At 39.3% G+C, this 22,304-nt stretch overlaps 1 protein-coding gene across 3 annotated transcripts in view; it reads right to left on the bottom strand.

Moving 5' to 3' along the window:
* Window positions 1–22,304, bottom strand: part of HERPUD2 (HERPUD family member 2) — an 83,386-nt gene that overhangs the window by 22,206 nt on the left and 38,876 nt on the right. For 2 of the 3 annotated variants that reach the window (XM_039239130.1, XM_039239131.1), the window contains one exon: window positions 9,329–9,749. In XM_039239130.1, the coding sequence (XP_039095061.1) occupies window positions 9,329–9,475 (147 nt within the window). In that variant the 5' untranslated portion in view covers window positions 9,476–9,749. Of the gene's footprint in view, window positions 1–9,328; window positions 9,750–9,925; window positions 10,254–22,304 lie in introns of those variants that run through there. The other variant, XM_039239129.1, reaches the window with a different exon arrangement.

Consider the following 22,304-nt stretch of genomic DNA (forward strand, 5'->3'; position numbering starts at 1 on the left):
TATTGTAGATACAATAAAATACAGGTAATTACCAATTTTTTTAAAGATAAGAAAAAAAGGTAAATTGAAAATTTGACTTTCAGCCATAATGCAACACACATGTGACGATCATTAAAGACCTTCAAGACTATAAATGAGAAGGCGGTTGGCCTTATAGTAGTAACAGTCAACAATGGGATAAACTTTCAAGGCCACCACAATTATTCTGTATTGTTTTGTATTTTTAATCTAAAAGGATAATAACATTTATCTTCTTCTTTACTAACATTGTATACAGAATACAGAATTACTGGTTTTAATTCAAGAGCCATTTGGATCTACAGTTTTACATAATAACTATTCTAGTTTTTATGATTCCTGCCACTCTCATAAATACCTCTATATGTTTTTCAAAATACAAGACTAAAGAAAAATTAACTCAAGTGCATGGAGTTTCAGCTGCCATCTCTATATGCAACCAAGGACAGGAAATAAGTTTTGGTCATCTCTGCCCTATTTTATACGTATGATAAATCTGCTAAGTACTCACAATGCTAGCATTAAAGTATTTAAAATCAAAGCATTTAGGTGCAGTCCCATAAGACCTCCTGGAAAACAGGCATAGGTTCCATGAATTCTATTAAAACAATTAAATATTAGCCATATCAACAGTTGTTAAATATGCCAAATCTCAGCAACAACTATAACAATTTTCAAACAAAACATATGTATTCAACATGGCCACTAAAAAGGGTTGTATGATAGAAGTAACCATAATAGAACCTGTCATATTGAATAAGATCTGTGGTTCAGGGGTTCTTAGGTACCAAAGATGAAGGGAAAGGTATAACTGTCTTTCCAAGATTCTTAGCTGTTAGGCACAATTTAGCTTCTCCTGGAAGTATTTTTGGGTGGGCCATTCCTAAAAGGGACAAGTTCAAATTCCTGTATATAAACAACCGAATAGAATACTAGAGGCTTTTTAAAAATATATATATAATATAAATATATATTTAAAATATATATAATATAAATATATATTTAAAATATATATAATATAAATATAAATATATATTTAAAATATTAAATATTTTATTGAACATTTATTTAATATTTTATTAAATAAAAATATTAAATAATATTTATTAAATATTAAATTTAATATATGAAATATATTAAATATATATACACACACACATCACAAATCCTAAAACTTCAATCAATACATATAAATACTAAGTGAGGAATAAATAGTAAATTATATAACATAAGTTAATAATAATCGATTTAACCCTTGAATTAAATGTTGAATTAAATGAATTCTATAATGCTTCATAAGTTTCCATAATACACTTATTAATTCAGCTGGAAGCTAAAGAAGCCATCATAAGCTATCATTTTTCCACCAGTCCAAACATTTAAGAGATGCTTCTATGTCATATCATCATTCTGTATAAAAGACATCTGTCTTACAACTTTTTTACTTCACTATGAAAACTTTCAAACACACACAAGGTAGAGAAAACAAAATGAACCCCCAGTTACCACTGTCAAAACCTCCCAAATATTCAACTCCAATAATTATCAATATTTTGTTGTTTCATCTATACCCACTGCCTTTTTGAGGGAAAAGAGTTTCAAAGCAAATATCACACATCATTTCTTTCCACCCATAAAAACACTATGTATCTGGAACAGGTTTTTTGGTGTTTTTTTTTCAAATAACCACAATGCTACTACAACCAACAAAATAAATAATAATTTGCTCAACTTCAAATAAGCTTTTATCTTTTCACAGCAAGGGAATATCAATTTTCAAAAAGGCACAATACAGAAGATAACAAAATTATACAATATGCCTCCCATAAAGTACACTGAAGCAAAAATAAGTATGGATGAGGATGTGGAGAAATTGGAACTCTCACACACTGCTGGTAGGAATGTAAAATGGAACAGCCTCTGTGAAAAAGTTTGGCAGTTCCTCAGAGAGTTAAACAAAGAGTTACCCAATGATTCAGTATATACCCATTCCATTTCTAGGTATATACCAAAGAGAATTGAAAGCATATGTCCACACAGAATCTTGCATAAGAATGTCCATAACATTAGTCATAAGAGCCAAAAAGCAGAAACCCAAACGCCCATCAATTGAATGAACAAAGCATGATATATACATATAATAAATATTAGTTAGCCACTAAAAGTAATGAAGAACTGATACATGCTATATAATGTGGGTGAACCTTACAAACATTATGCTAAGTGAAAGGAGCCAGACAAAAAAGATCACATATACTATGATTCCATTTATATGAAATATCCAGAATAGGCAAACAGAGTAGATCAGCAGTTACAGGAATGGGGGAACAGAGAATGGAGAGTGGCTACTAGTGGGTATAAGTTTCCTCTTTCAAGGTAACAAAAATGTTCTGGAATTAGACAGTGGTAACAACTGTACAACTTTGTGAATTACTAAAAACCAGAGTTGTACATGTTAAAATAAAGAGCAATTTTTATACTATGTGAATTATATCTCAACAAAAAAACTGCTGCTTGAAATTCAAATGCCTTCAAATAATCAGAAATTTTAAAAAGAGAAAGGAATTCTTTAATTTTACTGGGATTGAAAACAGAAAAAAAGGAATTTTCATGTGCCTAACTTAGGTAAGAAGATCTGAAAATTTTTTGATGTCACTAAAGTATTGCCTCTTCACTTTAAATATTAATGAATTAATTTAAATATCTGGAAAACAAGTGGTTAGACATAATAACAACACAATAATCAATTGAATGAACTTTCAACTAGCCATTTTGGATTATAGACTACAGCATCAGGAAAAAGAGATTTTGAGACCTCAATTCAAATTCAATTTCACTTATAAAAGTGATACAATTTTATTTCTCCAGACCTGCTAATAACAGTACCTTTTACCTTGATTAAAAATCCATTTCTGTATTATTTAAGATAAGTGATGCTAGCTGCTATAACAAACCCCATAATCTCAGTAGCTTAACACAATAAAAGTTCATTTTTCTCTCAATTAAGAAAAAACAATATATGGTACCCTTTCAATATAAAAATCCATAAGACTCAGGATTGGTAAATCTAACACAGTGTACTAATTAAATTGTCAATTAAAAGTCTACCGTTAAGATACAGGCAACACAGACACATATAAATATACTTGACCATTTATATTAACACTACCACCATCCTTCCCATGGCTCACACCCTACATCCAATAGTCAGCAAATCCTATCAGATATGCTATTTTCACTGCCTCCACTGTTCAAAACCAGACAAAGCCAAGGGATATATGCATGGTACCTGATGTTATATGGTAGAGCAGAGGCAGCTAAATTACCAAGTTGGAAACATCCTGATGGTACTCTGAGGAGCCCAAAGACAGAACTATGCCACTCCAAAAAATACCTGCTTAACTAGCTAGCCCAAAAAATTCTGCCACCCACTAAGGAGACATCATAAGAAATATGGTGAGGAAAGCACACTTACTAGTACAATAGGTAAAAATAAATGATAAACTGGGGAATTTTTTCTTTCTAAAAGGTTTATATATACTATCTAAAGTAGCTGACTTTTTAATGTTTGATCAGATATCAAAAAGAGATCTATCTGTAGGGCAACTGGGTGGCTCAGTCGGTTAAGCATCCAACTTTGGCTCAGGTCATGATCTTGCGATTCGTGGGTTCGAGCCCCACGTCGGGCTCTATGCTGATATCGCAGAGCCTGGAGCCTGCTTTGGATTCTGTGTCCCCCTCTCACTCTGCTCCTTCCCCACTCATGCTCTGTCTCTCTCTCAAAACTAAACATTAAAAAAAAATTTTTTTAATTCAATATATCCCTAATGCCTAAAATATTCATAAGAGTCTGTAGATGAGTTTACAAGAGCAATAAGTTTCATATTTCTAAAAAATCACCTAGTTGGTATCAAAAGACTAAATTTTTTATATGAAGAAATAGGTCTCTCAATATGTATGGCTTAAAAAAATCATGTTCTTAGTATATCTGACATCAACATAATCAAATAGCTTAGTAAAAACTCCTCAACGTGTATGTTAGTTCAAAGAACTATAACCCATGTCCTTTGAAAGTGGTAATTATTAGTATTTCAATACTTACATATAGTTCAGTCACAAGTGTCAAATAGCTTTAAAGAGGTGGTTCCCAGAGGTGGGACCTTCATATTTGTGGGAAATGAATTCTTTGAATTTGTACTGCAACATATCTTCCTCCCACTGCCACTGAATTCACCCAATTTAAAGCTCCAGAGAATTCAGAAACACTACAAAATGGAAGCATGGTTCACCCAAACTGCCTCCACCCCTTATCTCCTTGCAACAACAGTATACAAAACCAGCATTCAGGAGCTTAAAAAGTAATTTTCTCTAGAACTCCAAAGGGTCATTCCCTGCTAAGCTGTTTCCACTAGCAGGCCACTTATAAATCGGGTACACATACAACAGAGAAAGCCACAATACATGACTGCTATGGTTCAAACAGACGAGCAAGGATGCAAAAAGATAAAGCAAAGTAATGTGCTTTGAAATCTTTTAAGATATTAAGTTCTCCTATCTTCCCTAAAATGTATCAAAATGAACAGAGAATCACATACTAGATGACATGCATTAGAACAGCATTAAGGCTATATTATTAACCATTCATGGATAGCCTTTAAATGACAAACCATCTAAACGCATAAACCTTTTATAGTTCCCTTCTTTTCAATCTGCAAGTATGTAACTAACATGGCCTAATTCCCTAAATGCCTTTCTTCATCTAATTACATATAACCATCACATACAATGTAAATTATAACAGTTAAGCACTGAGGCTTGAAAGTCAGACCAACCTGGGTTCAAATTCTAGTTCTACTACCTAAGGAATACTATGACCTTGGGGGAAAAAAATCACCAAGCCTCATTTCCTTATCTATAAAATAGAGCTAATAATAACATACATCATAAGGTGTCAATGAAGAATAAATGTGATACAACATATAAAGTACTTAGTAGAATGCCTAGTACATATGGCAACCACTTAGTAAACGGAAGTTTCAAACTTCAGCACCAAATATGACAGTTAAATAAAAGCATTTGAGACCATCAAATCACTATCTGTTATATAAAGGAGGAAAACTTACACTAAAAGTTCTAAAAAAAATTCTATTTTAAAAAGACTGATGTATGAGGGACACTTGGATGGCCCAGTTGGTTAAGCATCTGACTCTTGGTTTCAGCTCAGGTCATGATCTCACGGTTCATGAGATCGAGCCCCCCACTGGGCTCTGCACTGACAGCACAGATTTTTGATAAATTTTAGGGAAGATATGGGACTCTCTCCCTCTGTCTCTGCCCTCAAAATAAATAAACACTAAAAAAAAAAGGGGGGGGGACACCTGGGTGTCAGTTGAGTGTCTGGCTCTTCATTTTGGCTCAGGTCATGATCTCATGGTTTATGGGTTCAAGCCCAACATCACGCTCTGTACTGACAACTTGGAGCCTGCTTCAGATTCTCTCTCTCCCCTACTCTCTCCCCCTCCCCTGCTCATGCTCTCTATCTCTATGAATGCCATGAAACCCTCTTAAAACACATGCACTAAGATTTTAAAGAAAAGTCTTATAAAACAAGAAGTATTTATGTGTATGGATTAAAGCCCCTTTAAGTCAAGATTCTGAGATGGTTAAGTAAGTTTTAAAAATGACCTTCCTGAGTAAGGTAATAGGGAATTACAAAACTGAGACAGATAGAAACCTCAGATTATATTATATAAGCTATTTCCACTGCTAATGAAAGTAAGACTTCCATCTGAACTGTAAGCTGTTTGGTTACGGATTGTCATCTTCTCATAACAGAACTTAGACAACTGGTTCTGTTCCTATTTCTTTAATTCTAACAGAACTGAAGAGCAGAGGAACAATTTGAAAAAGCACAACAAACCTCCCCATCTGAGCAGGAGAGCTAGAAGATCTGTGTAATGAAACTGACTGCTTTAGTTCAACAGTATAAAGCACCAAGATAAAGGAAATCTACATGTTCAACAGGCATTTGACCTCAAGACTGGAAAATGAAGAGCCATGGCACAAAAGCCCCAGAAAAGTTTGCCTTCAAAACTGAATTCAAGGTGAGTCAGGTCTATCTTTGTTACTGTTTATATGTGAGAAGAGAGTAAGAAAGAGATAATGAGAAAGATGCCTAATTAGACTTAGAGATTCTTACTTTTTAAGTTTTCTCTAGGATAGTCCATTCTCTGAATAACAAGTTCAACTATGTTGATATTTACATCTCTAGAAAATAAGTCTAAACTAGATCAAAGTCTGAAACTACTCAAGTAAAAGTGGCCCTCTTGACAGGCAGCTTCACACCCCAATGGCAATTACCCAAATTACGGAATCATTATTTCAAACTACAGGCCAATTTCAGGATCTGATCATCATAAAGTAAAGAGAAATGTCATATTAAAACATGACTCACCGTTATCTCTATACACTATCAACATGAACTGATGGTACTCTCCAGTTCCAAAACCAGGTCCTAAACCAATGATCAATACCATTCAAAGTTAAACAAAACTCCAAAAGCCTTCAATGCCACATTTGAGCTTTATAGTGATGACACTATAAAGTTTTGCATAAACATGGCAACTGCCTTACTTCCTAACTGGAAAACACGTTCCCCTTTTTAGCCCATTATGAATCTGCAATCTTCATACATAGTACTATATTACATTTAGAATTATCAGTATAACATTACCTCTGAAATAACAGGGTTTAAAAAAAAAAAAGGAGAGCAGGTATCATCTTGTTTACTTAAAACTGTTATTAACTCTTGGGGCACTTGGGTGGCTCAGTCAGCTAAGCAGCCTTCAACTCAGGTCAAGATCTTATGGTTTGTGGGTTTGAGCCCTGCATTGGTCTCTGTGCTGACAGCATGGAGCCTGCTTCAGATTCTGTGTCTCCCTCTCTCTCTGCCCCTCCCCCACTCACACTCTGCTTCTCTGTCCCTCAAAAAATGAATAAAATGTTAAAAAATATTTTTTATAGCCTGTTATCAACTCTTTACAAAAAATGTCCCTGTGAACCTTTTCTTAAAACAGCTACACTTTCCCTTACCTATACTTCAGAGCTGACCATTCCTTCCCTATGCTCCGACAGCATTCAGTACATCCTCTTCTGTAACATTAGGCACATAATATTATAGTTTTTTACTTCCATATCTGTATCTCCAACTAGACTTGAGGTTCACAGCAAAGGAACCATCACCACCTTCACACTTAGCATGCAGACATTCAAATGCCAGGTCAATAAAATCCTAATTAAATAAATTAGAAAATAAATAAGAAAGTACGCTTTGGTGGGAAGGAGTGTATTTCCTCTGAACTTACTGAAGGACAGAGAACTGATTTTAAAATATCCATGTGGAGATTATCTGTGATTAAGTCAAATCAATATCTGACCATAAAGCTAGAATCTTAAGACTTAGCACACTGTTGCAGTTTGGCCAGAATTCTGTTAACAGCAATAGACATGTGTCCGATCTTTTTAGAGATCCTAAAAGGACAAATTCAAATCTGCATTCTTCTCACTTTAGCAGCTCCTACTTATTTTCCTAGAAGTCAGTGCCCACAGGGACCAAGGCCCTCCAACTACCCTTGGCTCATCGGATCCATCAGAGCCATCAACTTTTCTACTTCTTACCTGGGAACACCTGCTTCTCAAGACACACCACCAGGCAGATGTACAAAGAAATCAAGTATAAGAAATACTCTGTTAAAGAGAAATAGCACCTGAGACACCTAAACACAGAAATCAGTGTTAAGGAGTCATTGTGGGTGGTCATAAGAACCCAAACTTCCCTCATAATATATTAATAATGATATTGTCTCCATTACAAAATGTTCTCTGTTCTAAACAACCATCTTACAAGGTTAACTTTTAGTCTTCCATCCTATGTTGAGGACTACCTAGGGGGTATCATTAAACAGTTGGTCTGTTTAACACCTACGATGCTTCAAATCAGTTCTCATGTGATCAGTAAGTTAGAACATAAGCCTGTCAAACCTAATAACCACAGGAAGTTTTCAGTGATGTTCTAGGACAAAAAACACATGGTCATCCCCCCCAGGTCCATCCACTCTGAAGTAGAAATAAACTTCAGTTTTTACAATTCTGCTAAGAGAAGACTTTCTGGAAGAGGAAAAAAATCAGGTTTGCCACAGGTAACTAATGGGCTGCATGTCATTTTGTACAGCCTCTAGTAGTGTGTGCACAAGCAGCAGGTGGGTTGGGGGGTGGGGTGTAGGCCAGTTTGCAACTCATCTGTCCTCCAGCAGCCAAATGATCCATGTGGGCCCTGGAGATTAGTGCTAGGAGGCCACCACTCCTGCCAAAGGCTGGCTTCTCCTGGGTGCAGGTAAGGCGAATGGGTTTCACACCCTCAGATACTTTTTGAAAAAGAAAAAGTTTTGAAAAGTGATAACTCTTGGTCTATCTCAGTGCAAACCAAGCCCCTTTTGGTTGAATCATACAATATAAAGATCTCACATAATCATAAGCTTCAGCATATATACTTAGGAATGGTATTCACACTGTTATGAACAACACTCTGGAAGTCTATGACTTTCAATTCTGACTATTCTGAAAAGCTATTTTCCACTTTGAAAATGAATCATATGCAATAGGAAATCTTCTGTAACACGAAAATTTTAAAACAAATTGCCACCCCCTGCGTAAATCTTAACTTTCAAACAAAAGATCTGAATAAATGAGAGTTCCAACCAGCTTGTTCCAAGTACTTACATACCTCAGGGTATTTAGTTCCCCTACTAAAAATATTTGTATCAAAAGCACTGACAAACACAGATAATGCCAACTGAGTTGTTTTTCTAAGTCTCCTGTTTTTGCAGTAACTGCCCTATTTCTGTAGTTCTAGAAGTCTAAACGCCTAACGAAAGCAAAGCAATAAAAGCTTTTATATGGGTTGCAGTGTTTATCTTTTTTTTTTTTTTTTTAGGGTCCATCTGTCACTCCCATATTAGGCCGATGACTTCTGTCCAATGAAAATGGTCCTTTTTTTATGCCTGTCAATTCTCATGTTCTTTGATATTTTTGTACACAGTACTCTTACTAATTAACTAAACCTCAGGAGGAAGATATTAATGATGGTTGGGAAACACTCAAGGAACACGCCAACACTTCAGAACTCAAAATACTTTCAGTCTAGCAAGAGACCTTCTTGATTCAAGAGGGGAGGGAAGGAACAGAGAGATGGGAGTGCGTGGCACGAAAAGTTGCTGGCCAAAGCAGCTGAGCCCAGCTTTTAGACACTTACTGGTTTGCTAGGGTACACGTTGGACAGATGCGTTTTTAGTTTCCCCACGGTCCAGTTCAAGAAGCAGCTAATAGTCTGATCACTGTATTTCTGATTCGGTGCTTTAATGATGAGGGTCACAGGAATCTCCATCCCGCTTTGGTCCATGGTGCCCCCGAAGTTGCACACGGGCAAGAGGAGCAGTACTTAAGCCCAAGTAGCCGAGGTGGTAACTGCCGGCACGACTGGTACGGGGAGGGCGGCAAGGAAGGACCTTCTCAATATTCCGTGTCCAAGTCAGTCACAAGTGCATCGGGTGATACAAAGGCCATTGCCGGTACCAAGGATGATGGACAGTGGCGGCGGCGGCGGCGGCAGGGTCTGGGGGCCCGGCCGTGGGTGCGGCTTTCCCCGCCAGGTCCGGGCTCCGCCGGGCTCCAGACTGTGGAGGGAGGTCGGGAGAAAGAGAAAGAAATTGGTGATAACAGAGAGAGTCACCGCCCCGCCCCCGCCGCGACCCCCACGCTGAAACGCAATAAGGCCCCTAGGCGACGGCCCTGCCACGCGGGCCGGAGAAGGGGCCGAGCCGCTCAGGGCGACTGTCCGGGGCAGGGGTACCTGAAAGAAGGCCGCGGGGCCCGCCACCGTCGCCCTCCGCGCCCGGGCAGGGCACAGTCCTGCCGGGCGTCCTCCGCAGCGGCCGCTCCCTGCTTGCTGCTCGGCGGCGGCCACGGCACGGCCACGGCACGGCCCCGGGTCTCGCGAGGCGGCGCGGTGGCCGCTGGAGAAGTTGGCCAAAGGGCGCGGCCCGCTCTCCGCCTGACCCCTCCGGCTGTACACAGCAGCGCGGCGGCGCAGGGCCGGGCGCGGCCGAGGCGGCTGCAGGTGGCAGGAGGGCGGAGACTGGGAGCCGCGGCGCCCGGCGCCAGCGCGCTGGTTTTGTTATGAGGAAGGTCTAGGTCCCCTTAAAGCCGGAAGACGCAGGACGGAAGTGCGTCACGCGCGGCCCGCCCCGGCCCGCGGCCCTCCGGGTCCAGCGGCCGCCGCCCGCCGCGCCCCCACCCGCCCCGGGTACGGCGGGCCGGGTTCCCGGTTGCCCCGAAGCCGCCGGGCGGCGCTGGAGCCCCCCGGGCCTGACCGCTCGCCGGGTCCCGTCGCCCAGCGCACTCAGCCTCACTACTAACTGAGCTGGCGCCAGCACATCCTGTTTTGACCACACCCTGAGGATTTGAGAAGCGCTCTTCCATCCTGAGAGTTGTCTGCGGAAGTTAGTGCCCTTCCAGATGCTGAATCGAACCTCTGCCCAGATTTTTTTGTCTACTGACTGAGAAGGCCGGTACCGGGAGCTGTGGCGGAGGAGAGACCATTAGGAGCACTGATGAGAAGCACTGCATTGGGAGCAAAGGCTTTCAGTTAAACCTGAAGCCTACCTCTGCCTTCCGTGTGCCCCTGGCTATCCTTTCTGAGCCTCAGTTTCGTTATCTACACAGTAAAGGCTGTCTGCGTGTTGATGAGCAAATGAGCTATGTATGCAAGCCGTCTGGTACTGTTCAGGGATATGACAGTCTCTCAAATCTTGATTTCCATGTTTTTCCTTTTAGTCTTAACAGAAGTTGACAGGTGTTTACTGGGCCCCTACTCTCGTTTAGTACCGTGGGAGATGTTTTACCGCTTAGACATAGAATGTAAAGGTTATGTCCACCAACCAAAGCTGACTTCCTCTCCGTTTTTTGCACGGGTTTAGGAGTCAGTACAGCAAGTTAAAGCGCATTTGAAGATGTGCAGTTTCACGGGCTTCCACTTACAGGAGAATGCAAACACGTAATATAAAGAGCAAATCTTTTTACCTCTTGGCTTCTGAAGGGTTAGTGAAGGTTAGCTACCGTTGAGTTATTGACCGTGGGGAAAATCTTTCCCTCTATAGCTAATGCAGCAGGATCACTTACACCGTCTCTTTCTTCACCTCATTCTTTGTGGTAGGACATCGACCGTATCTTAGCCATGACCGCTGAAGGCTCTTTGGAAGTAAGAGTGAGGTTCCCTTTATTTTTTGCCATGTACTGAGGACAGCTTGCTATAACTCGGGTTTTCTGCAGCAGACCCTGGTCTTTTTCTATCTAGTATCTAGTCATCCTAATAGAACCTTCACTTAATTCTGGCTAAAAATACTTTTTCAGGCCCCTTTACATCTAAGGGCAGCTGTTTGACACAGTTCTAGTGAATAGACAAAAGCAGAGGAGCACCTGGGTGGCTTGGTCAGTTGAGCTTCTGACTTCAGCTCAGGTTATGATCTCATGGTTGGTGGGTTTGAGCCCCGCGTCGGGCTCCGTGCTGACAGCTCAGAGCCTGGAGCCTGCTTCAGATTCTGCGTCTCCCCCTCTCTCTGCCCCTCCCCTGCTCTGTCTCTGTCTCTCTCAAAAATAAATAAACATTAAGAAAAAAAAAAAAGAAGCTGAAGTTGCTACTGGCCCTTTCAGGAAAAGCTTTTAGAAAGACGTGTTCTACAGGCCAGAGTTCACCCTGTTCTACACCTGTTTTTCTTGCTTGAGGAATGTGATGCCGCAGGTGCAGCAGCCATAGTTCAGTAGTGAAGCAATGAACAGAACAGAGGCCTGCATTCCAAGGATGGCAGAGCAGAGCAATTAAAAGGGGCTAGATCCTTTATGGCATCATATAAGTGTGGTCATATGAGTCCTAAGTTGTCTGCCCTAAGACTTATTTTTTGTCCAATTCCTGTTGAAGCCACAAAGTGTCCACAACTACCACCACCTAACCCTGGAGCTCTTGTCACGTAGGCTTGTGACTCAGACTTCCAGGAATCCTTTAGAGTAATGTGCTCATCTCACTTGGTGTTGTGAAATGTACATTTTTAATGAGATATGCATTAATAGTTGTTAATACTAAGGCAGAATGTGCATTTCACTATTAAAGCAGAGTCCCTCCAAGGTTCACCAGTATGGACGAAAACAATTAAAAATGTAATGAACATTCCAGAGACTGAAATATATGGGTATAAAGACACAAATGACAAAAATTTCACAGCCACCTGAATTAAGTGCCTAGAAATGGTTTTGATGATGTTGAATTTGGCCATAATAAATGGTACAGGAATGTGATCCCATTTTTATTAAGTTATATGTGTATAGAACAATGTATGAAAAGGTGTATGAAATGTATGAAATATCAACAAAATATTGATAGTGTTGACCTTGGACTTTGGGGTAGGAAAAATTGTTAGCAGTTGCAAAATTGATTGCAGTTGCTTAAAGGCTGCTATGAGCATTAAGCTGCCTATTTAGATCAGTGTATGTTTTGCAAATAAATGGAAGTACAAAAGAACAATTGCACATCTCAGTTACCATGTATTACTTATAGACTGCCTCTAATGAGAATGCTTAAGGGATGATGCTAATAGGTAGCAATGGATTTGTGGCTGTTAAGGCTAATCTACTTTAACAATATTAACTATCCAGTACACATAATCCTAGTACCTAATTCAGTAGTTCAGGGTGATTTCTGCCCATGAGATAGCTTTGTGAACAAAATAAAACAAATCTAAAGAAAATCATTTGTAAATAATGAAAGTTGATTTCCAGTATTTTGAGGATATTTATTTACTTTCAATCCTTTTCATCTTGAAAAGCATATAGAAAAGCATATATTGACTCGTGAATTCCAGTTTCTTCTAAAAATTTAAAGAAAATAAAGTACTTATTACTGAGCTTTTCTTACTGAAACTTGGAATACCTTACAGGAAGGTAAAATATTTTATGATGTTGAATAATATAGTTTGTGGTGTTTTGACTTTTGGGGTATTTTTTTTTTATATAATCTTGAGAGGAAAGACATTAGCCAAGTGATGATCTTGCAGTTGCAAATTTCAAAGATGATGTTGGCCATCTGGTTTCTGATTCCTTCTATTTCTACTTATACCAAACTTGTCTTTTTAATTTTTTTAAGATGCTGTGCTACAAAGCATCAAATCAAATCTTAATCAAGTTCATTGTTTAAAAACAATGAAATCCTATACTTGAAGCCTGGGGAAATTAGCTCGTTTCAACACTGCACTTTAAAAATCTTAATTGGTCCCAGATGTTTGATTATAAATCATATCGTAGAAAATGGAAGGAAGAAAACCACAATACATTAAATGCCAAATGGGTGACTTGAGGGATGTGTCATCTAATGAGTTCTCAGAACAGCCCTGAGAGGTAGTAAGGACAGTGAAGCTCGGAAATGCTAAGTGTCTTACCCAAAGCTACACAGCTCGTAACCTCCAGAGTTCTAACCCTTCTGTAACGCAGACTCTTCCCACTATGCTGTCCTTTCTTATTTAAAGAGATTCACACATACCAAGACACCCTCAAGGGGAGAAGGCTTTGAGGAACAACGTCTTAGAGATTATCTACATAAGTTTTCCAAGTGCTGCCAGAATCACCACAGCTCTGAAAGGCAATCAGCCAACTTTGGCTTAAATCCTTCTAAGGAGAAGGAGCACGGTAGATTTCACTACAGCATGACCTATTGTTAAACAGCCATGGTTATTATAAGTGAAAGAAAATCTGCCTTCCTATAATTTGTCATTAGGCAACTTTTCCTCCTCCACCTGAGTCAGTGTGGGAGGAGAGTACATATAAGCATGAATACCAGGAGGGAAGGACCAGCCATCTCGTATTGGAAGCCAGCTACCATAATGTACTTTACCAAAGCATAGCAGGTCATGATAGACACCCCATTTCTTTTGTGTACAACTATCCAAGTCCAAATCCCAATAACAGTCTTGTGATTGTTTTACAACTGCCTGCCTTTCCTCTGACATTCTTTCTCTCTCTCCCCAGAGATCTTTCACCAATTTCCTACCCCCCAAAATTAGAAGTATCCTTAACACTATTGACTATATTTCTCAAATGTTTATAAATGTTTATCTTTGTGGGGCACCTGGGTGGCTCAATTGGCTAAGCATCCATCTTCGGCTCAGGTCATGATCTCCTGGTTCGTGGGCTCAAGCCCCGTGTCAGGCTCTGTGCTAACAGCTCAGAGCTCTGTGTCTCCATCTCTCTCTGCCCCTCCCCGGCTCATGATTTGTCTCTCTAAATAAATAAATAAATGTTTATCTTTGTTACTAAAATCAAATATAGTTGAGTTTGGAAATATTACAGTTGCTATTCTACATTCAAATAAAATTAAGAATAATAACTAAATTGAACATGAAGAATAGCCATTAGGCTGTACTCGTGGCCTAATCTCTGAGTTCAGAGATAAACCCTAAATCTTCTACAGAGCTGTGCACATATGTACCCATGTGCATTTATCCAGAGAGAGTCCATGGTTTTTATCATCTCCTCAAAGGGGCCATTTGTAGAAGCCCCCATAAAATCCAGTCCTCTTTATAAGGTTTTTCCATTTAAAGGAAATGGATTATTGAGCCAATTGTCAAGTTTTGCCTCAAAAGTCCAAAAATACTCTTCACTGCCTGCTTTGTGGTAATAGACCCTGTAACGATTTTTCCTTCTCTAGCTGTCATGAAATTAATCTTTGTCAGTAGAGGGCCCTGGAGGGACGCTAGAGGAAAAAGAGGTATCTGTGCCTTTGTAGTGTCCTGTGCTCCTTAAGGTGGGCTCTTATGGTACACATGGCTTCTGCAGCTCCCTGTTCAGGCAGTGTGTGTGTGTGGGGGGGGAGGTTGCCGCATAGGACCCCCGTGAGCAGCTTCTCCGGGAGCCCTCAGGCAACTTTGCAGGCAACTCCCATGAGCAGCTCCACAAGTGGTTTTGGAGTGGAGCACCACCAGTACAGCACCCTCTGGGAACAGTTGCCCCTCACACTCCTTAGGCAGCCTTGCACTCAGCGAACTCTTCCGACCTCAAATGAGCCATAGTCACTGGATTTCTTCAATGAGGGTCAATCTTAGGCCTAAGAGCAGTTAGATGATCCCTGTATCTGATTCTCCTATATTCCTTAGAATTCTCTTTGCTCCTACTAACCATCTTTTTTATCATTCCAATTCCCAACAGTTATAAGGAATAATTCTTTACATTTAACCTTCCATGTTCAAAATATTTTTTGACCTCTTGATTGGACCCTGATATACAGAAATGGCACCAGTAGTGGTCCCAGGAGATAAACATACAAAGAATTTAAGAATTGCTTTGGTCATGCCCTTTGGCTGAGCTCGTCCCAATGGGAAATGAGATGAGGCCATTACAATTAAGCTTTCATGTGTGGTTGATTGTGATGACATACCAACTGAAGCAAGGGATTGCCCAACTCTTGCTACACTTGACCATTATGGCAGTTAAGATACCTATCAGACAATGATATAGGACAGATTCTTCTGAGTCCACTATAGCACTTATAGAAAGAACATGACAGGGTCATGTCTTTCAACTCAGTTCAAGTCAGTCTAAGACCAGAATGCTACCATGACAACTATAGAAGAATCTTTTAGATCTTGCAGACACGGGTATGATATTGATATAAATTAAGCACAAAAGAGTTGCTAATTTATAGCGATAATTGAATTCACAGTCCAATCAAATTTTTCACCTGAAAGTTAGGGTATTAAATGAGAAAGAATAGGATCCTGAAAATTGGAATGGGGACATCTGCTTGGACCCAGGTGAAACTGAGATTCTTGAAACTACAAGTCACTCTAAGGCTCCTCGATTCGTGAAAGTAGCTGCCCTCTAGAGACTGGCCTTCTTGGCTTAAAAAATCTGTGACCACCTCATCTAGGGCAGATTCCTTTAAGAGGGGTGTTTATTCTCCTCAAGATGCACCGTAATCATCCCCTATCACCACTAGACCTAAAATGTGGGTCAAATCTCACCATTTTTCATGGAGACAGGTACACATTATGACCCAGGAAGAAATAGGTTACCCACTGAAATGAAAGCAAGCCTTTGCTAACCTATATCAGCAGAAACTGGGAACATGCATGGCAGTATATTCTAAGAGTGTTAGACCAAAGAAGGTGAAATATACCAGTAGATTGAAACAAATTATTCAATATGAGTGTACTTACTAGAGATTCTAGAGTAAATGTGCTAGTTCGTAAAACTCAAGGTGGCTCTCACAGTTTATTGAATGATTGACTGAAACCTGGACTCAACCATGACCTACATTTAATACAGCTGAGATATCAGAGCTTTCCTGGCATGATAGAAATAAAAGAATCCAAGGGCCTAGGGAGATAGGAATGTTAAACTGTTTCATGTGTTACCTACACACCACCCACCCTCTCCAACGTTCCATAAGAAGGCCCAGAAAACACTCACTTCACTAAAGCATTGAGAAATACATTAGTGAGAGAAGGAGCACCCACATCCTTGGTAAGCTCTGTGGTTGCTCTCATTTGTAGACGAAGTATACCTGAAAACGATGCTACCGCTAAAGAGAACTCCGTGGTTATAGTGCCAGATGTGAGATGGCACCCGGAAAGGATGGGCGTGTGGATGCAGTATCTGTTTTGAATCAGAGACCATTATATGCAGAGACATGTGGATTCTTAGCTCAACTGCAAAATTACTCAATGTCCTTCATTTACATAATAATAATAGTGCTAGTCACTATTGTGGAGGACACAGAGAATGGTAAGATGCACTTGCATTCAAGGAGTTTACAATTTAATAGGAAAAAATCAGAAGAACACAAGGGACCATAAGACAAATTGGAGTAAGGGGAGTGCCGCAGGCCCATCTGCACACAAGCCAGTTTATACCTCAGCCAAAGGCAGAAGAGGAAAGTGAGGCAAAGTATGTGATCTGCTGTATCAAAGTGGGCTGCGGGCAATTTGCAAAAGGCAAACTAATTTGACATGATTTTTCCTTCCCTTGGCCTTTTCCAAATTTCCTCACATTTCCCCTAGATTATACATTCATTAAAACTCCATCCACCGCCCTTCCTCAGGTCCATCTGAGAATCTTTTGGATCACCTACTAGGGAGCTCAGAAGATGGACCCCACACTACCAGGCATGCATGCTGGCTTCCCCCTTATTAATGCCTATTTTTCACCGTGCCTTTCTTAAGAATACCTTCAACCCTTTTCATCAACCTCTCCACCATCCCTCCCATTTCACTGCCAGTAAGTACAGCGATCATGATCATGTTCGTAGTGGCTTCCTAGTTAATTGTGTTAAGATTCTAAGGCCGAATAATTAATTGGTTTGACTGACAAGAGTAACAAAAAGAGGGAATGCAGCTAAGTCAAGTATTTCAAATACTGTACACTAGAAACCCATTTCATTCACTCATTCACTCATTCATCCTATACATTTTCACACCCCAAAGATTTTGTACTTTTTATCTTACCTTGAAAAGTATTTCCAAAAACATGTTTGACAGTTTTTTAAATAGTTATAAAAGTGATGAGGAGAAAGGCCATAGTTCTTGAGAAAAATCTTGGCTTAGTTCATATTTTTTCCCCTTCTTAGTTTCTTTGTGTATTTCTCTTCACGACTCCCTATGGTTTGTCAGCTAGGTGGAGTCTTTGAAACAGCAAACTAGCTTTAACTAAGAAACTTTGGTAAATTCCAGGCTTTAGAGACTAATAGGACAGCTTCTTGACTGTAGTCTTTGTAACACTCATTCTTAAAGAATGCAGGATTTTTATCTCCCTGACAGGATTTATGTTTCACAACTTTGATGTTGCCCAGTGCAAAATGCTCAGTTCTTTTCAAGAGTTTGTAACTAAAATCACTTAAGAATGAAGATAAAGAATGTTAACATTAGTATAGTGCCTATCACAAATGTGGAGTGGGCCAGGTGCTTTCATTTGGAGATCTCTTTGAATCCCCTGAAGATAAATCCTGAGCCCCTATTTTCAAACTTCCCTTGCCCCATTCTTAAATGCTCTATGCTTTTATGTGAAATCTACTATTGCATTTACCCTGTGATAATTATCTCTTGATAGGTGTGTCTCTTTCCCTAGACTGTGAACTTCCTGAGGCTAGATATTATGCTATAACCATTTGTTTTTATTGCCCAGCACAATCCCTATTGCATAATAACAATAAATATTATCAACTACATGATAATACTCATTTTACAGAGAAGGGAGAAGAGCTATAGAGAAGCTAAGTGATTTGCCCCAAATCACCCAATCAATAGTTGATAGAGCTGTTGATACATAAGCCCATTAATTTTATGACATTTCCTATTTATTCCTATTTAATACTACTTCTAGTTTCTGATTCTATAGGATTTTTGTTAACTATCCATGTGCTCTTACATGTGTGCAATAATAGAAAGTAGAGTGTCTGGTAGAACTATAGGATAGATAACTGGGCCATATTGAGGAGATGTACCATGAAATTAGCAAAAAGACTACAGAATTGTCACAGAGACAAGGTTCAAAAGTGATGAGGTAATGTCACTCTTCATGCATCTGCTAAGAATCTCAGGTAGCTAAATGCAACATCCCTGGTTAATCATAAATTTTCTTGTTATCTACCCAGAGAAACAGAGAAAACAACCCCAGGAATTCCAGCATTACACCTAATTCTTCTCTCCTATACACTTTCTTCTGTCATTTAATGATTGGCCAGACCACAGGCATTTTTCTGCTAACTCCCCTGCCAAACTCAATATTTTAATCTGTTAGTTGTTATACATGTAACTGGAATCTTCCATAATCATTATATGCTTCCTTTTCATTTTGTGTCTATGAAAGTCATTCTTTGTTTAGCACAACCATCTTTTATCTACTCTTACCCCAAAGTGCAGCTTATAGAGTAACACTTCAGGAAGTGAAAGGTTTGAGGCATTCCTTATAAACCACCCACATTCATGAGGATGCCAAGGAACCAATGAAAATAAATAAGCTTAAAGAAGGAAAAGAGCACTCTGCATAATTTCTTACTTTTCCTCAGATTCATGTAAGGCTCAATCTTTGCTCCCCACCAGTTATGTAATGGTTCTCCATTTTTTTTTTTTTTCAGTATTCCTTTAGAAACCTCTTAGATACACTGCTTCCTTTTGACTTTTTATTTTTAAATTTAATGTTTATTTTTGAGAGAGAGAGAGTGCAGAAGGGGCAGAGAGAGAGGGAGAAACAGAATTTGAACAAGCTCAACACTGTCAGCTCAAAGTCTGCATGGATCTTGAATCCACAAACCTTAAGATCATGACCTGAGCCAAAGTCGTATACTCAGCTACTCAACCACCTGAGCCACACAGGCACAACATCATTTTGACAACCAGTTCTTTTCATAGCCCTTATATTTTAAAATATTAATGCATTTTGTTTATTGACAATTTGGGTGGGGAGTCAGACATTGTCAGGCTTTAATTTCATATTTTATGTTTGAAAAGCAATATTTTCTAAAATCAAAATTGGTACTAAGAAAGGAACCTACTTTGGTGGCCTAAAAACCTATACTTTTTTAAGAAACTAATTCAGGTAGGATTGAATGATTTTTTTTTTTTAGTTTATTTATTTTGAGAGAGAGTGAGTACGAATAGGGGAGGGACAGAGATAGAGGGAGACAGAATCTCAAGCAGGCCCTATACTGTCAGCACAGAGCCAGACATGGAGCTTGAGATCATGACCTGAGCTGAAACCAAGAGTCAGTGGCTCAACAGACTGAGCCACCCAGTCGCCCCAAATGATAATTTTATTTTAAAAAGTTGCTTGCTCACAAATTCTTCAATCTTCAATGAAGACCTAACTTGACATGATAGTCAAGTTATGGATTTCATATTTACTATCACATTATTAACTTACTTCTTAAACATACTTAGTGTCATATCTTCAAGAGGAAATATACTCATTTGTGAAACAGGAAACAGACAAAATGAACCATGAAATGCACTATTGCTGTGGTTAACCACGTTAGCCACTGGGTGGCTCCACAATTCCACTCCATTCGTTATCTCTGACCATGGAAGTTTCCTATAAAACCAAAGATGAAGAGTAAGGCTTTATTTACAGAATGCTTAATTAGGAACTGACGCAGCATTTACATTCTTGACATTTTATTTAGAAACAGTTCTGCTCATGTATGCAGTATTTTCTTGTGTTCTTTGATAACTGGGCATTTGATTTGCCAAGGAAAGGAGGGAGAAAGCCTAATTTTTTCGTTTACATTTCATCATTTCCTATTCCAATTTTTAAATCAGAACTCAAAAACCTTCATTTGTGACATCTTAGCTACTTTCATAACTATTGTTTTCAGAGTGCTGTAATAAAATAATTCAAGTAAAAACAAGAAATGTTACCATTAGATAGAAATTTAGTATCTACTTTTATTTATTTATTTTTTAAATGGTTTATTGTCAAGTTGGTTTCCATATAACAGCCAGTGCTCATCCCCACAAGTGCCCTCCTCCATGCCCATCGCCCCCTTTCCCTCCCCCCCATACCCATCAGTCCTCAGTTTGTTCTCAGCATTCAAGAGTCTCTCATAATTTGCCTCCCTCCCTCGCCTCCCTATTTCCCTCCTTCTTCTCCCCCACGGTCCTCAGTTAAGTTCCTCCTAATCCTCCTATGCCTGCAAACATATGGTAGCTGTCCCTCCCTGCCTGACTTATTTCGCGCAGCATAACACCCTCAAATTCCTTCCATGTTGCTAGATATGGCCAGATTTCATTCTTTCTCATTGCCATGTAGCATTCCATTGTATAGATAAACCACATCTTCTTCATCCATTCGTCAGTTGATGGACACTTAGGCTCTTTCCATGTTTTGGCTATTGTTGAGAGTGCTGCTATGAACATTGGGGTACATGTGCCCCTATGTATCAGCACTCCTGTATCCCTTGGGTAAATTCCTAGCAGTGCTATTGCTGGGTCCTAGAGGAGTTCTATTGTTAATTTTTTGAGGAACCTCCACACTGTTTTCCAGAGGGGCTGCACCGGTTTACATTCCCACCAACAGTGTAGGAGGGTGCCCATTTCTCCACATCCTCACCAGCATCTAGAGTCCTCGGATTTGTTCATTTTAGCCACTCTGACCAGCATGAGGTGGTATCTCAGTTGAACAGATCAATGAAACCAAGAGTTGGTTTTTTGAAAAAATAAACAAAATTGACAAACCTCTAGCCAGCCTTCTCAAAAAGAAAAGAGAGAGTATTCAAATAGACAAAATCATGAATGAAAATGGACTGATTACAACCAACCCCTCAGAAATACAAGCAATTATCAGGGAATACTAAGAAAAACTATATGCCAACAAACTGAACAACTTAGAAGAAATGGATAAATTCCTAAACACACACTCACTACCAAAATTCACACGAGAAGAGATAGAAAACCTGAACAGACCCATAACAAGTGAGGAAATCGAATCAGTTATCAAAAATCTCCCAACAAATAAGAGCCCTGGGCCAGATGGCTTCCCTGGAGAATTCTACCAGACATTTAAAACAGAATTAATACCCATTCTTCTCAAACTATTCCAAAAGATAGAAATTGAAGGAAAACTTCCAGACTCATTTTATGAAGCCAGCATCACTTTGATTCCCAAGCCAGATAGAGACCCAGCAAAAAAGGAGAACTACAGGCCAATATCCTTGATGAATACAAATGCAAAAATCCTCAGCAAGATACTTGCAAATTGAGTTCAACAGCACACAAAAAGAATTATCCACCAAGATCAAGTGGGATTCATTCCTGGGTTACAGGGCAGGTTCAATATTCGCAAATCAATAAATGTTATACATCACATCAACAAAAGAAAAGATAAAATTCATATGATCCTGTCCATAGATGCAGAAAAAGCATTTGAAAAATACAGCATCCCTTCATAGTAAAGACCCTCAAGAAAGTCGGATAGAAGGAACTTACTTGAACTTCATAAAAGCCATCTATGAGAAGCCCTCAGCTAACATCATCCTCAATGGGGAAAAACTGAGAGCTTTCCCCCTGAGATTAGTATCTACTCTTAGAAAGGTAGAAAGGTACATTGGTGTTAGCTTCTACCTCTAGGAGATGTCACTGTGTTCTGTTAAGGGCTCGTGAATAGAAGAAGACAGAAATAAGCCACAAAGATGTAGAATT

Source organism: Hyaena hyaena, unplaced genomic scaffold (assembly GCF_003009895.1).
Source record: "Hyaena hyaena isolate Hyena2069 unplaced genomic scaffold, ASM300989v1 scaffold_153, whole genome shotgun sequence".
Taxonomy (NCBI): domain Eukaryota; kingdom Metazoa; phylum Chordata; class Mammalia; order Carnivora; family Hyaenidae; genus Hyaena; species Hyaena hyaena.